Consider the following 20,734-nt stretch of genomic DNA (forward strand, 5'->3'; position numbering starts at 1 on the left):
TAAGGAAATTCTGTAGCCAACTAAACACCTAACAACAGTGCCATGACCACTGGGGGAAGGTTGGAAAACAATGTAAATCTTGAAGAGTAAGTATCTGGTGACTTTTCTAGACTAAAACATAATCTCAGGAAACAATAAATTTAATGTCCAACAAAGTCCTTTTTATGTGCTATACTGAATTATTTTTCATAAGCAACCCAAAAAAAATATTTTTCAAAAGTGTAATAGATTGAATAACTTTTTAAAATCTATCCTAGTATCCAGTTAGTTGCCAGAACCTAGATTATAACATATCTTCTTATCAGCTCTGAGCTTCTCTCCGTTCCAACCTCCCATATGTAATGCTCCTAAAACATGTTTTTCAAACTTTCTGAGAAGGCATTTTGAGAAAAATCAGAAGATAACACATGTTCAGCAGCTCTACCCTCCGTACAGTGTCATCACACAGAATGAAATGTGACAGATACCAAGTGGTAGGAGCTGGAGCTGTAAAGATAAGCAGGGCCTGTACTGCACAGGGCTTTCTGAACCATGTAAAGGAATTTGTGCTCTAGTCCTAGGGCAGTAAGAAGTCATCAAAAAGTTTAAAGCAGAGGCTGGGCACAGTAGCTCATGCCTATAATCGCAGCAATTCAGGAGGCTAAGGCAGGAGGATCACAAGTTCAAAGCCAGACTCACCAATTTAGCAAGACTCTGGGCAACTTAGTAAGACTCTGTCTCAAATTAAAATAACAAAAGGGCTGGGGATGTTCTCAATAGTTAAGCATATCTGGGTTTAATCCAAAAAAATTAAAAAATTTAAGCAGGAAAATGATGAAATTATAGCTGCCATGTAGAAACAATGCATTAGCTGTTATTCTGGAGAATGGATTAAGAAAAGAAGGTGTTTGGAAGCAGAACACCAGTTAGGAAGATGCTTGGTTATAGGGACCAAGCATGGAAGTACCCTCAACAACAGTAGCAATGAGAACTATGCAGAAGGCAAAACCAAGAGCTGGTGATAGATAAGATGTGATAGGAGAGAGAAGAAGCAGCAAACATGACATCCAGTTTTCTAGCAATGGTGGAATGGGGGGAGATGGTGGTGCTATTGATGAGTTGAAGAACACTGAAAGAGGAAAAACACAGGGACTTGGAAATACCCAACAAATTGTTATACAGGTCTGAGTATATTCATTCATTCAAAAAAAAAAACAAAACATTTTTAAGCACTTACCTTGGTGCTCCCACTTTTATGGCACCTATTCTCTAACTGGAATTATAGTTTTAATACATTGGGCATAGAATATGTCTGTCTCACTTTTGACTCTCTATATTGCAAAACAGTCTTGTCACAAATATTAGAAGTATCAATGAACAGATGAATGAGTAAATCGGTCATTAAAAGCAACTTTGCCAAATGCATTACTGAATGAAAAAAAAATGATTAATGCTGCCAAAAAGGCTGTTAGTTGCGCCAAACTGCAATGGCCTTGGCTCCACAATAGAGATATTAAGCATATATTTAAAGATTTAATATGAGACATTGAATAACAAGAGACTAGGCCCACATTCTTCCTCACCCTGACATATATATTATGGTCTATCAACTCAATTTTCAATATTTGAATGAGTTGACATCTATAATAAGTAAGAAATTCCTTTATATATAATTACCTAAGAGTTAACATTTTGTTTTCATTTTAATTGTATCTCACAGGATGAAGTGCAGGTAGATGACAAGGCGTGGAGGCCATATATGACCCATCTTCACAAACATTAATTTAGGTTACTACAGGACAGGAATCTTAAGATAACTGAAAGGTAATTTGACTGAATATATGTTATAGGTTGTTTATTAAGAGAAAGTAGTAATTTAAAATAGTAGGTGAGAATTCCTATAAAATAACTTTCAGATTATATTTCTGTCAGGAAAGGTAAATGATATTCAGGATATGGTTGGAAGGAAACTAAAATTAGACTTTTAACAGATGTTTACTTTGTTCTCTTCACCCTTTACATACAGGAATATCAATATGGTAAACACATAGACAAATAATGTTAGATATAGCCCCTTAGAAATGAAAATCAAAACAACACTGAGGGACTGGGATTGTAGCTCAGCGGAAGAGTGCTTGCCTAGCATGCGTGAGGCCCTGGGTTCAATCCTCAGTACCACATAAAAATTAATAAATAAATAAACAAAATAAAGGTATTGTGTACATCTACAACTAAAAAAAGAAATTCTTTAAAAAAAAAAAAAAAAAAACACTGAGATTCTATCTCACTCCATTCAGAATACCAATCATCAAGAACACAAATAACAATATGGTGGCCAGCATTCAGGAAAAATGAACTCTTATACACTTTTGGTTGAAATGTAAATCAGTACAGTTACTATAGAAATCAGTATGGATGTTCTTCAAAAAACTAAAAACAGAATATCATATGACCCAACTATACCATTTCTCAGCACCTGTCTAGAGTTAATGACAATATACTCTAGAAATACATACATTCCCATATTTATTAGCAGCACAATTCACAATGCCTAAGTTATGGAACCAGCCTATGTATCTGTCAACAGATGAATGAATAAAAAAAAATATGGTCTTATATCGACAACAGAGTTTTATCCAGCCATAAAAAAGAATGAATTTATGCCATTTGCAGGAAAATGGATGGAACTGGAGAGCATCATGTTAAGCAAAATAAGCCAGACTCAAAAAGATAAGTGTCATAAATTTTCACTTCTATATAAAAGCAAGAGAGAAAAAAAATGGGGATTTCATGAAAGGAGAAAGGTAAGCAAATAGAGGAAAGAGACCAGGGAGAGGGAGGGAAAAAAGGAAAGAGGGAGGTGGTAACTGGGGAATTAAACTGATCAACTTATATATGTCCATGTACAAATATGCCATAGTGAAACCCACTCTTCTGTGTAATTAATATGCACCAATACATTTAAAAAAAAAAAAAGAGATAGTGGTAGCCAATAAAACTGGTTCTCATAACACTAGTACACTACTGTAAGCCTGAATGAGAAGATACCCAGGAGAAAATATTGGTCACCACTACTGGGTAAGTATATAAACCCAGGCATAAAGTATTTTTATAGAATTTTAGGTTTTCCATTACTAGCCAATGGGCAGCATTTTATTTGAGAAGCTGAGAGGTAAGTGGATTATAAATCCTCCCTTTTTCAGATACAGCCTAAAATATATATAACATTCTTCTCTACAGATATATTACATTCTTTACCTCCAAGCATTACAGCAAGCTTGCACAGCAGGCATTAAATTCCCACTTTACCAATGAAAGTTTTTAAAGCACAGTTAGTACATAACAAAGATGAGATTTCAGGATCCCAGATCAAATTTTCAAGTCTGTGTCCTTGTGCCTGTCCAACATATCTCCCAAAGATTTAAGTTCCTATTAAGTAAAGTGAGCCTGCCAATAGCACACTGCATTAACTTAGAGCAAGGATCCTTTCAGGAAAGTGAAAGAAAATGATTTAACATGGTTCACTTTGGAGGGAAGGGGAGCAGGTAGAAGTACTTAAGAAAACAAAGCACCTCAGATTCTCAGCAGCCTTGCTTGAAACATCTGCAGAAAAAAGTAGACAGCATTCCCCCTTAATTATATTATTATTCATAATTAAGTTAGTAATATCTGCCAATTTTATGGTTTGCTTCTTAAAATTGGTCATTATTTATTTAAGGCCCCAGGCCTTTACAGAATTGTACTCTGTCCTTGAAAGAACCACAAAACCAAACATTTTTAAGAGTTCTGGCTGTTATGGACTTTACAATCTAACAAGGAAAATAGAATCTTAAACAAGTTGAAAACCTGAGTCTGAGTCAGACATGATTTTTTTAATACTTAAGTTTTCATTTGCAACCACAAACTTTACCAAAATGAGCGCAATTCATTTCAGAAAAAGGAGTCTAAAGTCAATAGCTGGAAGAGGTCTTTTGTTCAGTAAAAAGCAAAATTTAAAGATGCAGTTGAAAAGGTAAAATTGATTCAGCTAAGTAAATGAGGAGGCTATTCTACTAGATGCTTTTACTAATTTTAAGTGTTAATGCCAGGTGGGAATTTGAGGCACTTTTCTAAAATTTCATTATATACTATTCATTAAGATGAAACTTGAGACAAGAGGATGATCAGAGTTGAACACAGAAAAATGCCAAATGTATAAGTACATAAAATCATTTGTCAAAATAAGTAAAACGAGAATAAATTCATATGTACTTCTTTTACTCTACATTTGAGGAAGTTGAAACCACCTTTAAATAAAGTTGAATCACTAGTAAAAATTATATAATTGTCAAGAAGGAACAGAGAATAACAATTACAAATATTGCTGATTGATATACAGAGTTTTTTTGGAAGAAATGGAAAGCTTTCTTTTTTAATAACTACTGGATATATCAACTCAAATCAAGTTTTCTGGTAATTTTCTTTGTAATGCTGCAATAAATCACAGGAAAACCATTGGTGATCAATACCTACAACTTCAAAGACCATGAGCAGACAGTAAAGTTTGCCTATCAGATCAGCAAAGGGCCATCACAACCCAGTCAGATTATATCTAACAATTAAAAGTCCAGTTTTGTTCCATGTCTCAAAGATACTATTCTAGTCAAAACTCTCCATGATCAAAATCTTTAGAACTATTTTCAGTTCTTGATTGCTTCTTATTTCTGAAAAGTACTGATAATTCTTCCTTCAAAAGAACTCTCAGATTTTCCAGATTTTATTTTTTTGTATTTCCAAATAATAATAATTAACATTTATTGATTGTTTACCAAGTGCCAACTGCTTAGCAAAGTACTCTACATAAATTCTCTTATTTAATCCTCCCAAGCACCCCATGAGGTAAGGCCAGCTACAATGATGAAAGCTGAGGGTCAAAGAGATTAAATAGCCTACCCAGCTAGAGACAATCAGGATTCCACTTCTGGTTATCCAATTCTAAGACCTTTAACAGCAGTTCTATTCCACCTTTTGGATTTAGCACCTAATAATTCTAGAAACTTCTAGACATTCATCTAATCCCTAATTTACCTCAGATTGTTTCCCATAGTTAAGAAAATCTTTCTTAACTATTCTCTGGACAATTACTTCCCTATTGAAGAAAAGTACCATGGCCTTATGCATCATATTAAAATTAACTCAACAGCCAGATCAAAGAAGCCCATCAGATCCTATCAAATTTAGAAGCATAGTCTCTTCTATACAAATACTACTTTATTGAACTTCTATCAAGATTTACTTTTTCCAGAAGGAAATATTTTCCTGATGGTTACTTTCATAGAAATATAGGAACCAGAAAAAGGGATGTTAAGACAGTCTACTTCAGTGGACCACAGTGCATCTAGCATAGCAACCATTGTGGTCTAGGGACAAAATATTAAATGAGACACTGAAAAGTCAACATGCCACTAACTTACTGGGTAACCTGGGAGTTACTTAAACTGTCTGTGCCCAAATTTCCTCATCAATAAAATGGGTTGGAGAGTCTTTGCTTCATAAAACTAGTGCAAATTAGATGAGTAAATACATATAAAGTGCTTAGAACAGTGTCTGGAACATGGCAAACACTCAACAAATGTCAGGGATTATATTATGGGAGTATGGAAGGAAACACCCATGTAACCCCCTTCAAATATATCAAACATTGTCATGTGAGAACTGAACTTACTCTTTACAGCTCCTGAAGGTAGAACTAGGACCAACTAAGAATGTGTCAGAGAAAAATGACTTGTGCTCAACATGAGAGTTTTTTCAGACAACAAATGCAACCTGAAAACAGAATTGTGTCCCTTATGAGAGAACTCCCAGCTGACTGAAAGCCAATTCCACGCAGCTAGAGGGGTTCCTCCCCTAGTGTGGTTAATTGTGAAGCAACCTCCAAAGGCTCTCCTAAGAGAATTGTGTGTGGAAGAGATTCTTCCACACAATGTGTGACACACAGTAGTAACATCCTATATTGTTCTTGTTCTGGGGTTTCTCTGTGATTCACCAATTGCATACATTTGCAAGTCAGGATAAAAAGTACAGTCCATAATTACACAATATAATTTTGAAACAAGATCTAATAGCATGTGAGCCATGTTCTGGTCAATTATGCTAACCAGATCAAACATTGTGAACCCAAAAACAAAAGAGTAATGTTCAACTCCCTCATATGACAAAATACTTTGACTCATTATGTAGGTTAAGACTGTATCCCATAGTTATTCTTTTAACCTCAATAAAAACTTCTCTTCTTCATTTTACTAATAAGAATATCTTACTCTTTAGCTGATATATATTTTTAGTAGAATACATATGACCACCTATGTAGATGCCACTTTTCCCAGCCTCTGCAGCTGGGTATGGCCATATAACTAATGGGCCACTGGAATCTGACAAAGGCGGCATTTGCAACTTATAGATCACTTCCTTAAAAGAAGGCTACTTGTTCTCTACTTTCTTTGTCCCCCTTTCTAGAGGTAGAAGGGAGATGTGGTGGTAGTCAGACAGTCCTATCAAAGAAACAAAATAACTTCCTTAAATTCCACCTTTAACAAATATTTTATATTGAAATTTTAAATTCAGATATAGATCAAGCCAACCATCTATAGCAAACAATACTTTGGAGGTTTGGGTACCACCACCAACAGTACACTTCCTGAAAGCTTGGAAAAGACCCAAGTAACAGAAGAAAAGAAGTATCTCAAGAAACAAAGTCAGTTCCTCATGGGTCACAACTCCAAGGTCCTTGTAGGAATAAGACAACTAACCTACTTAAATCATCGACTTGATCTGTAAATGTGAAAGCCATTTTCAATTGTAAAAACTAAATATCAAAATTTAAGCTATTAGTAAGATACAGAAAGATTTAAGACATACTCAAACACAGTTAAGCTTTTATGTCTATAAAAATTCAAAGCAATGTTTTTATACCATATTATTAAAAAGCAGATTTTTTAAAAAGATAATAAGATATTAGTCATAACAAAGAACTTAAATCACATTTCGGTTTTCTCTGGATTTTTTGTGAAGAATTTTAGACTAGTAAAAATATCCTGTGTAGAGTTTTCCTTTCATATAAATACATAATATCTGCATCCAATGATTTTTAAATTATGATTTCAGCTTTTTATCTTATTTAATGCCACTAAGCCCATTACATTCTCAGTTGACATTCTCTAATGTCAGTGGAGAATGCTGTTTTTTGCTTTTGGCTTTTAATAATCTTTATACAATGGAAAACATTCCACAAGTTGGTCTTATTTCATGAAACCAAATAGCAAATGATTCTCTATGATGTGAGCTTACATGGGAATTACATTTTGCTATAAGCAGAACTAAGGAAACTATGAGTTTTATTTTTGTTTTAATATCTTACATTGCCACAATAATAACTTTAGAACCGTAAAATAAACATGTGTTGCTTTAAGCCACTAAGTTTGCAGCAATTTGTTATAGCAGCAACAAGAAATTAATACTTGGGTTTTCTGACATGTAAACTTTCAAGAATAAGAAGCCCAAATCCCTAATCTAGGAGTTGTATCAAAACAATTCCTTCAAACCCATTGTTATTTCCTAGATCCCTGTAACTTCCAATTTAAATAACCTATAGGCACCTAGCTCAATAATGCTTTTATAGCAGAAAAGTGCAAGTTTAAACCACTTTAACTTTGTTTTCTGCCCAGTTCCATTCCAGTCAGATCAATAAATTTGAAATCATTGTCTGGTTTGGGGGAATTTGAGGTATCAGGGTTGAAGGTTTTTGCAGGATAGAAAAAAAGGAGTAAATATCTGTGTTCTCCATAGTCTTGGAGCAAGTTTACCTCGCCCAGCTTTGACTTCATCTGTAAGCTATAAAGGATAATGATAGCTACATACTGCCAGGCAATTTTGAAGAATTGACATTGTCAAGATCAGTGTCTATTATCATTCTGTAACATGGAATGCCTAACACAAATCTCCACAATCTATTTATGGTAATTATCCATAAATAATTCTAATTTATTTAATTATCACAAATAATCTAATTTAATAAGTCTTTTGAAGAGTGAGAGAGATGGTAGACAGCCATGCTTAGTACAATGAGGGGATAAAAATAGAGAATGATCTCTAAGCTACCATCCAGCTCTCCAATTCTATAATAATTTAACTGGATAATTAAACAGTCTCAAGATATTGGGGAATAAACATGTAAGTATTATTTTTTACCCAAGTTCCCATCTTAGGTTCTCTTTGCCCTCGTATACTACAGTTATAACCAACAGTTCACTCAGATTCCATGTTTCAGTCATTAGAAGGACTCTTTCAAGTTCTTAAAAACTTAAGTCCTGCAGTTTAGGAGGCTGAGGCAGGAGGATCACATGTTCAAAGCCAGTCCCAGCAACTTAGCAAGTCCCTAAGCAACTTAGGGAGACCCTATCTTAAATTTTTACAAAAGGGCTGGGTATGTGGCTCAATGGTTGAGGCTCCCCTGGATTCAATCCCTGGTACCAAAAAACAAAAACAAAAGCAAAAACAAAAAAAAAAACACCCTTAGTCCTGTCCACTCTAAAACTTGAATCTCATGTTTGGTTCCAGGTCCTCTTCTCTACCTCATGGTCTCCAGAGTAAACTAGAATGGTGATTGTAGTGGATGGTATTAGGGGTGGGGTACCCACTTCTCATTTTTTCTTCCCCCAGCCCTTTCCTTCTGGGGTTGGAATGGAGGAGGAATAGGAGAGTCCAAGGCCAAGGTCTCCCTAGAGGATGGACCCCATAGGGATGTTGTAGGCCACACTGGATTGACTTTCTCTGCTCCTCAGGTTAACCCTGAACAGACTATTGGCTTTCTGTGTAAGGCAAACATCTAAAAGCTGACTCTCTCTGGGTTGCCTGTTCCCCCAAAGAACCTTTCTTCTCTGCACATTCATCATCCTGGTGCTAGAAATGTACTGTGGACAATGACTTTTTCAACTCTTCACCAGCCCCTGCCCCAGTCTTTTGCTACTAGAGTTCTTTCATTTGTGAGGCCTTTCGGGATAGGGCAACAGCAAGAGGCCCAGCCATCTTCTACAGTGTCCCTTTTCCCCATATACAGAACAGTATCAAGGGCTCTCATAGTCCAGTAACTTAGAAGAAATGAGCATTCCTCCCAGCTTAAAGGTAAAGGTAGAAAACGGAGAAGAAGGGGACAGTCAGATGCCCACCACCATTACCTTCCCACTCTTACACTCAAGAATCATATCTTGGGTTATTTCACTCTAAACAACTGAAAAGATCATGATAGTTTTTCCCCCTCAAGGAATTAAATAGAAGAAATAGGCTCTTTTCAGGAACCACACCTCACCACCAAGGCTACCTTCTCTCTTCCAGTTCTCTTTTTATTTAGCCTGGGGGAAAAGATGTGAACTAGAAAAATAGTGAAGGCTGCCTCTCAGTAAGATGGGGTCAGGAAGAAAAAGGGCTGGACATAAGAGTTCATGGTCCCCTGAATATTCACAGCCTTTTGTCTTAAGTTTTGGAGGTTAATTCTAGCATTATAACTATCTTCATCCCATTACACCAACTTCTAAGATGACTTGTTTTTCAGAAAGCATTTCTCTGTGTTGATGAACCTGTCATGCTGAGGGTGTAGCCATGAAGAATTTCCTTGGGCTAGAAAAATAGCAAAGCATTCCTACCAATTCCTACCCAGACCAATTCTCCCTCAATCTTTCCTAGGAGTGGCCAGATTCAAAGAACTTTGTGTCCAGAAATTACTGTTAAGCATGTTAAGATGTGAAGTGTTTATTAGTTAATAGGCTCTCCAGAAAAATCAAAATCCAAAACAATTAATTCCAAAATGTATAGCTTCAGCAGAATTGACAAGAGAACGGTAAAGAGACATTGTTGAGTCATGTACTCAGCCCACTTACAAATACGGTGCCCTTTGATTCCATCCGTCTTTAGAACACCTTGATCCTTCTTCTTCCCTTCCAGCTTCTAGTCAAACTTAGCTATTAACATTTCTAAGTGTGACTTCTCACAGCCCATGCAGTTGTTTTCCTAATGAACATTTCTTTTGATAAAAACTACCATCCCAGATGTAGGACGCAAAGTCAGAAACCAAAGGCTAACTGTTGTTGTGGCTTCTGATTTCCAATGTCTAGCAAACATCACTGCATTTATCACAAAACGAGCTTGAGGGGGCAGGAAAGATGGTGGGATGAGATGGATATCATTACCCTAGGTACATATATGACTGTACATATGATACAATGTTACATTGTGTACACCCAGAGAAATGAAATGTTTTGCTGCAATTGTGTACAATTAATCAAAATGCATTCTGCTGTCATATATAACTAGTTACAATTAATTAATTAATTAATTTTAAACACTAGCTTGATCATATAGTAACTAAACACACATGAGAAAGTATTAGAAAAATATTTTTTGAAGTTTCATATATTTGAGAGAAACCTATCTGCCCCCACAAAAAAAAAACACTTTAAGAGATTGTAATCAAATACTTTATAGTACAAATGCTGCAATAGAAGGAGGGAAGGGAGAGATACATCCTTTCAATAATTTAACATAACTACAACTAGATAATTAAAGCTGACATACAAATGACTCAACCAGAAAACTGTACCTTTAACAAATGGCCAGTCTCCAAATAATGCAGTCAAACTTCTGGGTACCATTTGGCCATGGTTCTGTCCCTGCATAGCACAGTGAATTCATTACCTTTAATACAATAAAGCAGCTAAAAGGACATAAATTTCATCACATAAACATGTGTTTGAATTGATTTTTGAATTTCTATCAAAGAAAAGGAATTAAGTGATCATACAGACTTTTAACAAATATTTAGTAAGTTCCTCATGTAAGGCACTATCTCTGCCCAAAGCTAATTGAGAGCAAAACTCAATCATATAGTATCAAATCCACTGCCACTTAACAACAAAACTGTAAATTCTATGGACTGGAAATTCAAATACTCCTTATTGATTTATTGATGCTAGAAGACAAAACTATCAAACTATAAAACAAATCATATCAGGTTGTAATAACTAATAGTCTGTCTTTACCCTGTATAATTTATTTATTTTTTTAGTATTTTATTAGTGGTAGTTGGACACAATACCTTTATTTTACTTATTTATTTTTATGTGGTGCTGAGGATTGAACCCAGCTCCTCGCACGTGCTAGGGAAGCACTCTACCACTGAGCCACAACACCAGCCTTTAGCCCTGTATAATTTATACTAAAGTTGGATCACAAAATCCAACTTGCTTCATGCTAAAATTGGTCAAGGAGTATACTAGCAGAAGTCCCAGTCTTCCCAACTGAAATTGAATACAATGTTAATGTAAAGTCATGAATATTTTGTGTGGAAGACTATGAAATTGAAGGAAAAATGGATTCATATAGTCCTTGAGAGAATTTCCCAAAACTGTTCTCTGAATTGTATATTTTTTTATTTTTCAGCTGAATTTATTGTATAAGATAACAATTAAAAATCTGCTATTTCATTCATTTAAACCTGCTAAGGTTTAAATTGATATTATTTAAGAGGATACATAGCATAAAGATTAAATGCAACCTCTGGAGGAAATAAATTTGTGTCCATTTCCTGGATCTACATTTACTAGCTATATGTGACCTAGGGAAGTCACTTAACATCTCCTCACCCATAAAAATTAAGATAATAATAATAATACTTATCTCATATGGTTATTGTGAGGATCAAATAATTTAATACACATGAAGTGCTCTGAACAATGCAAACTCAGGGTACAAATTATATAAACATTTGCTATTATTTTTTTCTTTTCTCTTTTTTATATATGACAGCGGAATGCATTACAATTCTTATTATACATATAGAGCACAATTTTTCATATCTCTGGTTGTATACAAGGTATATTCACACCAATTCATATCTTCATACCTGTACTTTGGATAATAATGATCATCACATTCCACCATCATTAATAACCCCATGCCCCCTCCCTTCCCCAACATTTGCTATTATTATAAAGAAAATTTCTCAGTAGGAAGTCTTCTTCAAGAAGTCACTATGCATCTTATCTACTATATTAAACAAAAATAAAATCATTTAATTATTAATAGCATTTCTAAATATATAATATTTAATTGTGGTATGAAATCAATAATTCCAAAATATTTCAAAACTGGACTCCACCAAACGCTAAACATGACTGTGCATCTTGGATATCAGTCTCTAGGGGGAACACAAAGCTCCATTCCTTGACCCAAACCCACACCCATAACCCCAATCCAAAAATTAATCATGATCAATGATTAAGAAATCCCAAGTTCAAGGTTGTTGACTGGACTGTTTTATGAGTTGAAGCTTTCAAAGGAGAAAGAGGTCTGGGTGCACATGGTAGTCCCCTTTCAATCCTCCTCAACCCAAAAATCAGGGGAAACTGAAAAGGAACAGGAAAGGTCACTCTTTAACACAGATGCCCTTTTCCTGAGCCTGACTCTGACTCAGCCTGAGACAAAGGAGGCTCCCTGCTGACCACATCTCTGACTCTCTGCCTTTGGCTATATGCCTCTGATCACCCTCATTAGCAGCTGTCATATATGGGAAAGAGAGTATGGGCTTTAGGCACACAGGAAATTTGTCATGCTTTGGTTTGAAGTCACTTAGACCTCAGAGAAAAGTGCCTACAACATGGTCAGGTCCAGGTTCCCAGAGTTCTACATTGTAATGTTGGTTCCAGCTAACTGTAAAGTGTCCTTTTGTCTCATTTGCCTTCTTAAACATGTATGTCGCATAGGGAAAGTGTTCTGAATTTGAATACCTCTAATTCCCCAAACCCTCAGTAGCATCACAATCTCACCACTTCTAACTAGGATATTGTGCCATACAAATAATACAAGCTTGCCAACTTGTGCATACTGCCTGGACTTCATCTGTGCTTCTTCCAGATTTAGCATCTTTTAAAAAAACTCTTGAAAAAGGTCAGCATGAAAGAATGAGTAAAGCAGATATTATCTTTCAAGGGTATTTTGAGATTCTGAATACAAAGTTGTATGATTAAAGATAAACACGATATCCTTGCTAATAATAGTTATGTGCTTTCATAAATTTACAAATACAAACTGAGAAATATTGGGAAACTAAACACATTTACTGAAATAGTTCAGCTTTTATGTTGTTTTTGTTTTGGATGGATTGTATTGTTTTCAAAATTGTTCTTCCTGGAGTGATAATAATAACATAATAATGGTTCTTTTCTACTCACCATGAAATCCTACTTTTCTCAAAGTAATGCTAGACTGATTACAAATGAGGTGAGTTAAAATGGTACTGTTAAAAATGAACTAGATAATATCTCTTTTAAACACACCCACATAAGATGTTACAAATAAAACTACTAATCAAATCCAATTTTAAATTGAAGACACTATTCCAATGCTTCGTCATACTATGATTTTGTTGCTATCAATGTTAGCTGCAATACAATATATTGGCCAATACTTCAAACAAGACAGAATGTTGTAGTTATAGAAAATTGGCTCTTGGTCCTAATTGTTATTATCAGTCTAAAATAATCATTAATTATAATAAACTCTGTTGTATCCTATTGTAAGAACTTGCATACAGAAATGAACTAGGATACAGAATTAAATAAAATTTGACAAAACTACAGATAAACCTATTTTATATTATAAAAAAATATGTAACTTTGCAGAATTCACAGATTTCACTATATAAGATTTGTTGACTTATTACCTCTCTCCCCATCTTATAACCAGTGGCTCATTTACTGGTGCTGAGATCCTAAAAGCAAATTCAAAAAGTCACTTTATTCCTGTCTCTTACTTCTGTCTAGTCATTTAAAGTTGGATACTTTTTTAATGTACAATGTAATGTGTCTCTATGAACACTACTCCTGAACATGGGATTATTTTTCCATTCACTGTGTTAAAGTTGAATAGAAGTGACTAAGGGAGCAGGAAGGATGGTTCAACTTTTTCTGTGGGCTACTCCTAGGTCAATGCTCACTCAGTTGCCCTGGCATTGCCCGAAGCAAGTAATGGATTGCTTGTTCAGTAGCACCAAGGAAGAGTCAGCTGTCTCCTGATGTCTTTTCATAATGCTCTGCTGTGCCTGAGGTATTATTTAGCAACAAATGTTCAATTGACATTTTACTGTACAAAATTTAATTGCCTGTTTTCTCCATTGTGAAAAGGGAAAGGTGGAGATAACTATTCAGTAGTAGTCACATGTGTGTTTAACCCCTCAAGGGCTATGTAATTGACTTATACTTTTTTCCAAAAAGGAAAACAAATGGTATAAATTCTAATAGTATTAACAAACACTAATGAACCAGCAATTCTAAAACCTTTCATCAAGTATTACAAAGCTCTTTATCTTCTAAGTCTCTTGAGAAGTGCTATAAGTAGTCACATAAGGCCAGGCACAGTGGTATACACCCATAATCTCATGACTCCAGAAGCTGAGGCAGAAGAATCACAAATTCAAGGCCAGACTCAGCAACCTTAGTCAGACCCTCAGCAACTTAGCAGAGCCTGTCTGAAAATAAAAAATAAAAAGGACTGGGGATGTAACTCTCTGGTAAAGCATCCCTGGTTCAACCCCTAGTACCAACAAAAAATAATAATAATAATAATAATAATAAAGAAAATAAAAAGAAGTCATATAAGAAAGTCACTACAAAGACAAGCAAACACTTCTGAGGTGAAACATGATGTGGCTCAGTGGTCAAGTGCCTGAGTTCAATTCCAGTAAACCCCCCCCTAAAAAAAAACTGCTTTTAGAGCAACAACTAAAAATCCCTTATTTTCTCACTCCCCTAAAACAATACATATTCAATGTCCCAGGTATTTGTTCCTTCTGTGTATCATTCAAAAAGAGAAGACAACCCTTTCCAAATCCTATTGTCTGCAGGGACTTGAGGGAAGTGGATCTGGTGTAAAACAACAGGTATGAGATTCATATATTGAAACCAATATGTGTATCTGTATAATGACAGGAGAGAGCCCCACCTGCCAAATTCAAAAACAGCACAGGCCTAACAAAATGGCCAAAAACAGGAAAGGTTGCAATCCCTTTCCTGAGTCAATAAGCTCCAGATGTTCTGAACTGGGGAGAGGAGGTGGAGAAAGGATAATTTACCCCACAAGCTTTGGGACCCAAGATTCAGATTCTTTGGCCATGCTCTTGTGTATTCAGGTTGCTTCTAACTTAAAAGTGTTGATAGATTGTGAATTTCCTGCATGTGGAACCAGCATAGGAGCACAAGCTCTGGAGTTAACATGGCTCTTTGAATCCTGACTCCACATTTTATCAGTAGCTCTCTGTGCCTCCTCTACATTAAAGGACTTGTTGTGGGGATTAAGAATGAAACATATGAAAGCTCCTAGTTTAGCACCTGACTAATAGTAGGCAGTACTTAATGTGAGTGAATTCTATTCCCCTTGCCCCTTAAGGAGAATCATAACTTTGTTATGAGTCAACTGGTACCCAAGGCCTATCTTCGAGGCTGCAGTTCAAAAACCCAGATATAGGAAGCCTGGTCATAATAAGGCAGTAATGAGGCGTGAACTACACCAAAGCTGATCATTACTTTAGATGCTTTACAAGACCTCATTCTCAAAACTTTATCTTCATCTCATACACCCATGTCCTTGAAATCCAAATGACAATTTCTACTCTTCTCTGACTAGATAATTCATACTTAAATAGAATCAAAAGGAAATAGAGGAATGCAGAACTCATCAATATGTTACAGATACTGAAAGGAAAACCAACTGCTACTTCATAAACATGTATGTATCTTGGTACCAACCATCTGGTATAAGAAATAAGATTCACTACTTTCCTATTTCCAGAACATTACAGAGGTATTAACTAAAACCTAAAATGTTAAATATTTTAAGGTTGATATCAAGTACTAGATACCTAAAATTGTCTGATTTCTTAATTAGAAATATATTCAAATGCAAAAGTGTACCTGTTCGATATTACCTATAAGTATGCTCCTAGCTTGTTATTATAAACCATATGTCAAGAAGAAATTTAAATGGATTCAATTGAATTATTGTGGCATATTTCAATGCACTTACCAAAAAAATGCTGCATTTATCAAAATCATTGCAGTTGAAAATAATCACAGAAAAAAATAGATGGATTAAAGAGAAGCTAGTTTAATTCTTATATTAAAATTTTTAAAACCTTGGACTAGGAACATAGAGGAAGAAATACAATGATAGTAGAAAGACTTCCCAAAGATATGTGCAGATAAATGTTGTCATTGTTTAAATCAATTCAGAAGGAAATTGTTTTCTCAACTTCACACATGTTTTCAAATTAGGAAGGGCAAATTTACTACAAACATTTCTTTTATTAATATACAAGACAGTCTGTTTTTTGGTAGGATAGAGGAATGCACTATTCTGATGTATCTAATATTCAAGTTGAGAGAATACCATTAAAATAGAAACAATGCCCTAAATTAAGCTGAAATATTTGATATTTGATGATTTATAACTTTTCCATTGCTCATAGGTATAATTATGCATATCAATTATTATTGTATCACAGCTATTTATGTCCATATTTAATAATTTTTCATATAAAATATTCTAAGGCCTTTATTTTTGTGTATTTCAATACCAAATAAAAAGAACTCTTGGTAAACTGAATAATGTATTTTCTCTCAATATAGAATATGTACGATATATTTCTTATGTGGTCTATACATTTTTAGAAATTCTCATTTTACGATGCTAAAGTGAACAAACTGTGGGACAGCAGATTCAGGATGTCAACAAAAATGTTCTTGATCTCAAAGAGACAGGAACAGAGCACACCTACCCCTATCCCCCCTGGTAGGGAATGAATACCTCTAGGGAAAAGATCCAAATGACTGTTGCCCACCAAAGACCCACCAGATCATCCTTAAATATTAATTTGCTCATCACAATGACCTTAGACAATCCTCTAGGCACTGAAAATGTCTGAAGCAGATTTAAAGCCCTTAGGCCTATAAAACTAGCCAAATTTTATTGAATAAATCAGGAGCTTATACAGTTTATCTCAGATATACATAGATACATATGCTTATATGTGTATGGAATATTTTGGAAGGCTACTTAAGAAAGTGTTAACAGCTATGAGAGTGGACTATGGAAGTGGGAGTGTGGAACGGCTGAAAGTCTTCCCTTCACACTCCTTTGCAACATTTGATTTTTAAAAATCACATATATATATATATATTACTTTTTCAGTTAAATCAAATTTTAAATAATTCACTTCATTTTGCATTATCTTTAATTTTAAAGACCATTTACCAAATTTTTATTTAATTTACTATTAAATAGGAAAAAGATTGAGATGATACTTGGCTGTCTCCTTCCTTTTTTGACACAAAAAGAAACTTCAAAACAAGAGGCACCATTACTCAGCAACACCCCTTCTGAGAATATAAACCAGCATAGTGTAATTTAAAAGTGGCAAACTTAGTTGCAAGAATTTGAATATTCTCGGAGGGGCTGGGGTTGTGGCTCAGCAGTGGAGCACTGGCCTCGCACGCACCAGTCTCTCAGTTTGATCTTCAGCACCACATAAAAATAAATAAATAAAATAAAGGTATTGTGTCCAACTACTTCTAAAAATAAATTAAATAAATAAATAAAGGTATCATGTCCAACTACAACTAAGAAAAAAATTTTAAAAAATTTGAATATTCTCATCATTCTTGTGCAACACAGTGGTACACATCTATGATTGCAAGTTCAAGGGTAGCCTGGGCAATTTAGCAAAACCCTCAGCAACTTAGTGAGACCCTGTCTTAAATTTAAAAATAAAAAAGACAAGGGATGTTGCTCACTGGCAGAGCTACCAAAAAAGTTTGCATATTCTGTATACTACAATACTTCTACTTTTTACATTATATTCCACTGCTTTTTAGCATTTATGTATTTTAAAATATCTTGAGGTAATTATTTTCACATGCACATAGATCCACATGTAATATCTTAGAATCCAAAATGTACCCATTCCCTGTGATTTTTTTGAGCCTCAAAACAATATGCTTTTTGACTTGTATGTTTAAAAAAGTGATCATTTCCCTTTTATCTAAATTCACACCCAGAAGGGTATATTCCTTTTTACATTATTCAAAAGCCACAAAATAACAAAAAATATTATGAATTATTTGCAGTTACCACCCACCACCACCCCCCCACACACACACACACACACTACTTCTAATATGTAAATCTCCTAGTTGGTTTCAAATTTCCTGGTGTCCATGTTGGGAAAAAACCCAAACCAGACTTGGAGCTAGGTGGATATACTGTGGGAGCATAGACTGGCACTAGCACTAGTAGCATAGGAAAAAGACATGTATTATGCAGCGGCTTCCCAGCTTAAACCTGAAGAAGCATCGTGAATGTCATTAGCAGATGCAGTCATTCAGTAAGTTGAACAGTAAGTAGTTCCAGTTGGTATTTCACCGCCATCACTGGTGTGTTGGGTGTGTGTGTGTGTGTGTGTGTGTGTGTGTATGTGTGTGTGAAAGAGTGAGAAAGAAATATTATTTATTTATATATAATATATATATGAATATATATTCATTCATTCTTACTGGCTGCTCTACCAAAAATCAATTTAATCTCACATGCACATACTAACATGCATTTACACTAAGACCCTTTGCCAGAGCCTGTACCAATATTCTTACTCCAAAGTCATGCACCCAGAGGATGAAACCTCAAGCAAAGGAAACAAGCCCCAAGTGGAAGGAATACAGAAACAGGAAAGGAAAAGGGGTTACAAATTCCTTGCCAAATGAATGAAGAGAAATCCTGTGGGAGTGGATAGGGGGTCGGGAAGCGTTTTCCTGGATGTGGTGGTAACCACAAGGGTTGGGGAAGAAGCTTAGGGATTGATTGTTTCCGGTTGTGCCTTTTGCAGCCCAAAACTCTTTTGAGTTATTTCATCGTTCTTTACTGCGCTGCAGCGTTCACTGAAATCTCTGCCTGCCTGCGGGGAAAGTCCAGGCTTCTTGGGATTTTGGGACCGTTTGTGTTGAGAGTTTTTTGTTTGTTTGTTTGGGGGGGGGGGTTGTTTTGCTTTATTTTGGTTGGTTTTGGTCTGTTTTCATTTGAGAGTAAACTGTGCCGTTCCTCTGCTGCTTTGGAAAAGCTAATCTTTCGCTGGAAAGCTGTGCACAGCCATCCCGTGGGTCTTCATCTATTCTGAGTCCTAAAGGTGGAAGGGAATCTTGCAGAGAAAATGAGGGAGAGCGTTGCTCAAAATGCAAAGACGCAGAGCGGAACTTTTTCTCCGCTGTCTAGGGGGTAAAAAAGTCACTTCTGCTTCTCAAGGCCAAGAGCTGAGTCTGGAAACCTCCGGACTAGGAAGGAAGGTTTGGCAGTGAAGGAGGTGGGAGAAAACAATGCCGCGCCTGCGTTGCCACCGGACGTAGTACACCCTGCCAGAGTCCGTAACCCACATCGTTCCCATGCACACTCTGGGGTGATGTGGCTTCGCTTACCTTGATGATGCTGCTGCGCCTGGGGGTCGCTCGTGCAGCTTCCAGGAGGCCCGCCTCGCTGTCCGCTGGGGCTCCTGCGGGGCCAGGCAATGCGACCCCGCTGCGACGGTCCCTCATCCGGCCCCCAGCGGCCACCGCCACGGTGTCTCCGGAGGCGGTGTCGAGGCCCACTCGGGGGTCGTCTTCGCCCCCAGCAGCGTCGGGCGGCGCCGGACCCTCCTTGCTGACCGCGCCCTCGGCCATGGCAGGGCACGTTTCTGACTCCCCTGGAGGAGATAGCACGCCGGGCAGTAGAGTCCAGCTGCTGGGCAGAGGTGCACTCATGCACCAGGAGTCAGCCCTGCTAGACTTTGTTTCACCGTCCTGAGACGGCGGAGGGGGCAGCAGCAGCAGCAGGGACGACCGCAACTTTCTGGAGAGGGAACATCACTCCAGCAGAGACGTCCTCGGGCTTTGGTCCAGGAGGTCAGCAGTCCGGCAGGCAACGGCAGCGGGGGTGGGGAGATGATGTGAGAGGGAGAAGAGAGAGAAGAGGGAAAAAGAGAGGAAGGTATCCGAAATGTGATGCAAACGCCCTCTCTGCACCAGACAAAAGGAAGCGGGCGCCCAGCCAGGCGGCCTCCGGAGCTGGGACGTGAGCAGCCGAAGAGGGGCCGGAGCAGGGTGACTGCGGGCGGGCGCACCCGCCACCTGCCTGCGGACAGCCGCCCCAGGAAGTGCAGCAACGGCAGCGGCCTCCACTCCGCTCTGTTGTGACAGGGAGGGAGACTTGTTTTGACAGCCCGTGGGGATTGGCAGGCGTCTGGGCCTCTTAGGAGCCTTTCCTTGCCAAGGGGAGTTTGGCCCGACCAATCCTCACTGCGGAGGGGTGTGCCCGAGCGCAAAGAATGGAATGTGTTCTGTAGCTGCGAGCCGGCCCTGCGGGGCTCGTATACTCCAGCAAGACTGCGCGCGCGCGTGTACTCACCCGCGGGCGCTCAGTGTACATTTTAGGAAGTTGAAGATGTAGGAAACCAGTTTTAAGATGAAACAAAATCCGGGGGTTATGGGTGGTGGAAGCGAGGAAAGGAAACCCTCCTCTGTAAAACAAAGCAATTTGGAGGAGAGGAGGTGCTTTGTATTAATGTTAAAGCGTTTGAGGTGATGAAGTGAAGCTTGGCGAGCTCTGGTGCCAATCCTTAGAAGTCCATTCAGAAATAAACTAGGGTTTA

The 20,734-nt window shown here is 37.1% G+C and overlaps 1 protein-coding gene across 1 annotated transcript in view; it reads right to left on the minus strand.

The window, feature by feature from the left end:
* Plcl1 (phospholipase C like 1 (inactive)) overlaps window positions 1-20,256 on the minus strand; it is a 339,038-nt gene extending 318,782 nt beyond the window's left edge. Inside the window, exon 1 of the mRNA XM_027924999.2 lies at window positions 19,524-20,256. Within this exon, the coding sequence (XP_027780800.2) occupies window positions 19,524-19,847 (324 nt within the window). The 5' untranslated portion in view covers window positions 19,848-20,256. The remainder of the gene's footprint in view (window positions 1-19,523) is intronic.
* Window positions 20,257-20,734: the final 478 nt, after the last annotated feature.

The sequence above is a fragment of the Marmota flaviventris genome, chromosome 11, assembly GCF_047511675.1.
Source record: "Marmota flaviventris isolate mMarFla1 chromosome 11, mMarFla1.hap1, whole genome shotgun sequence".
Taxonomy (NCBI): domain Eukaryota; kingdom Metazoa; phylum Chordata; class Mammalia; order Rodentia; family Sciuridae; genus Marmota; species Marmota flaviventris.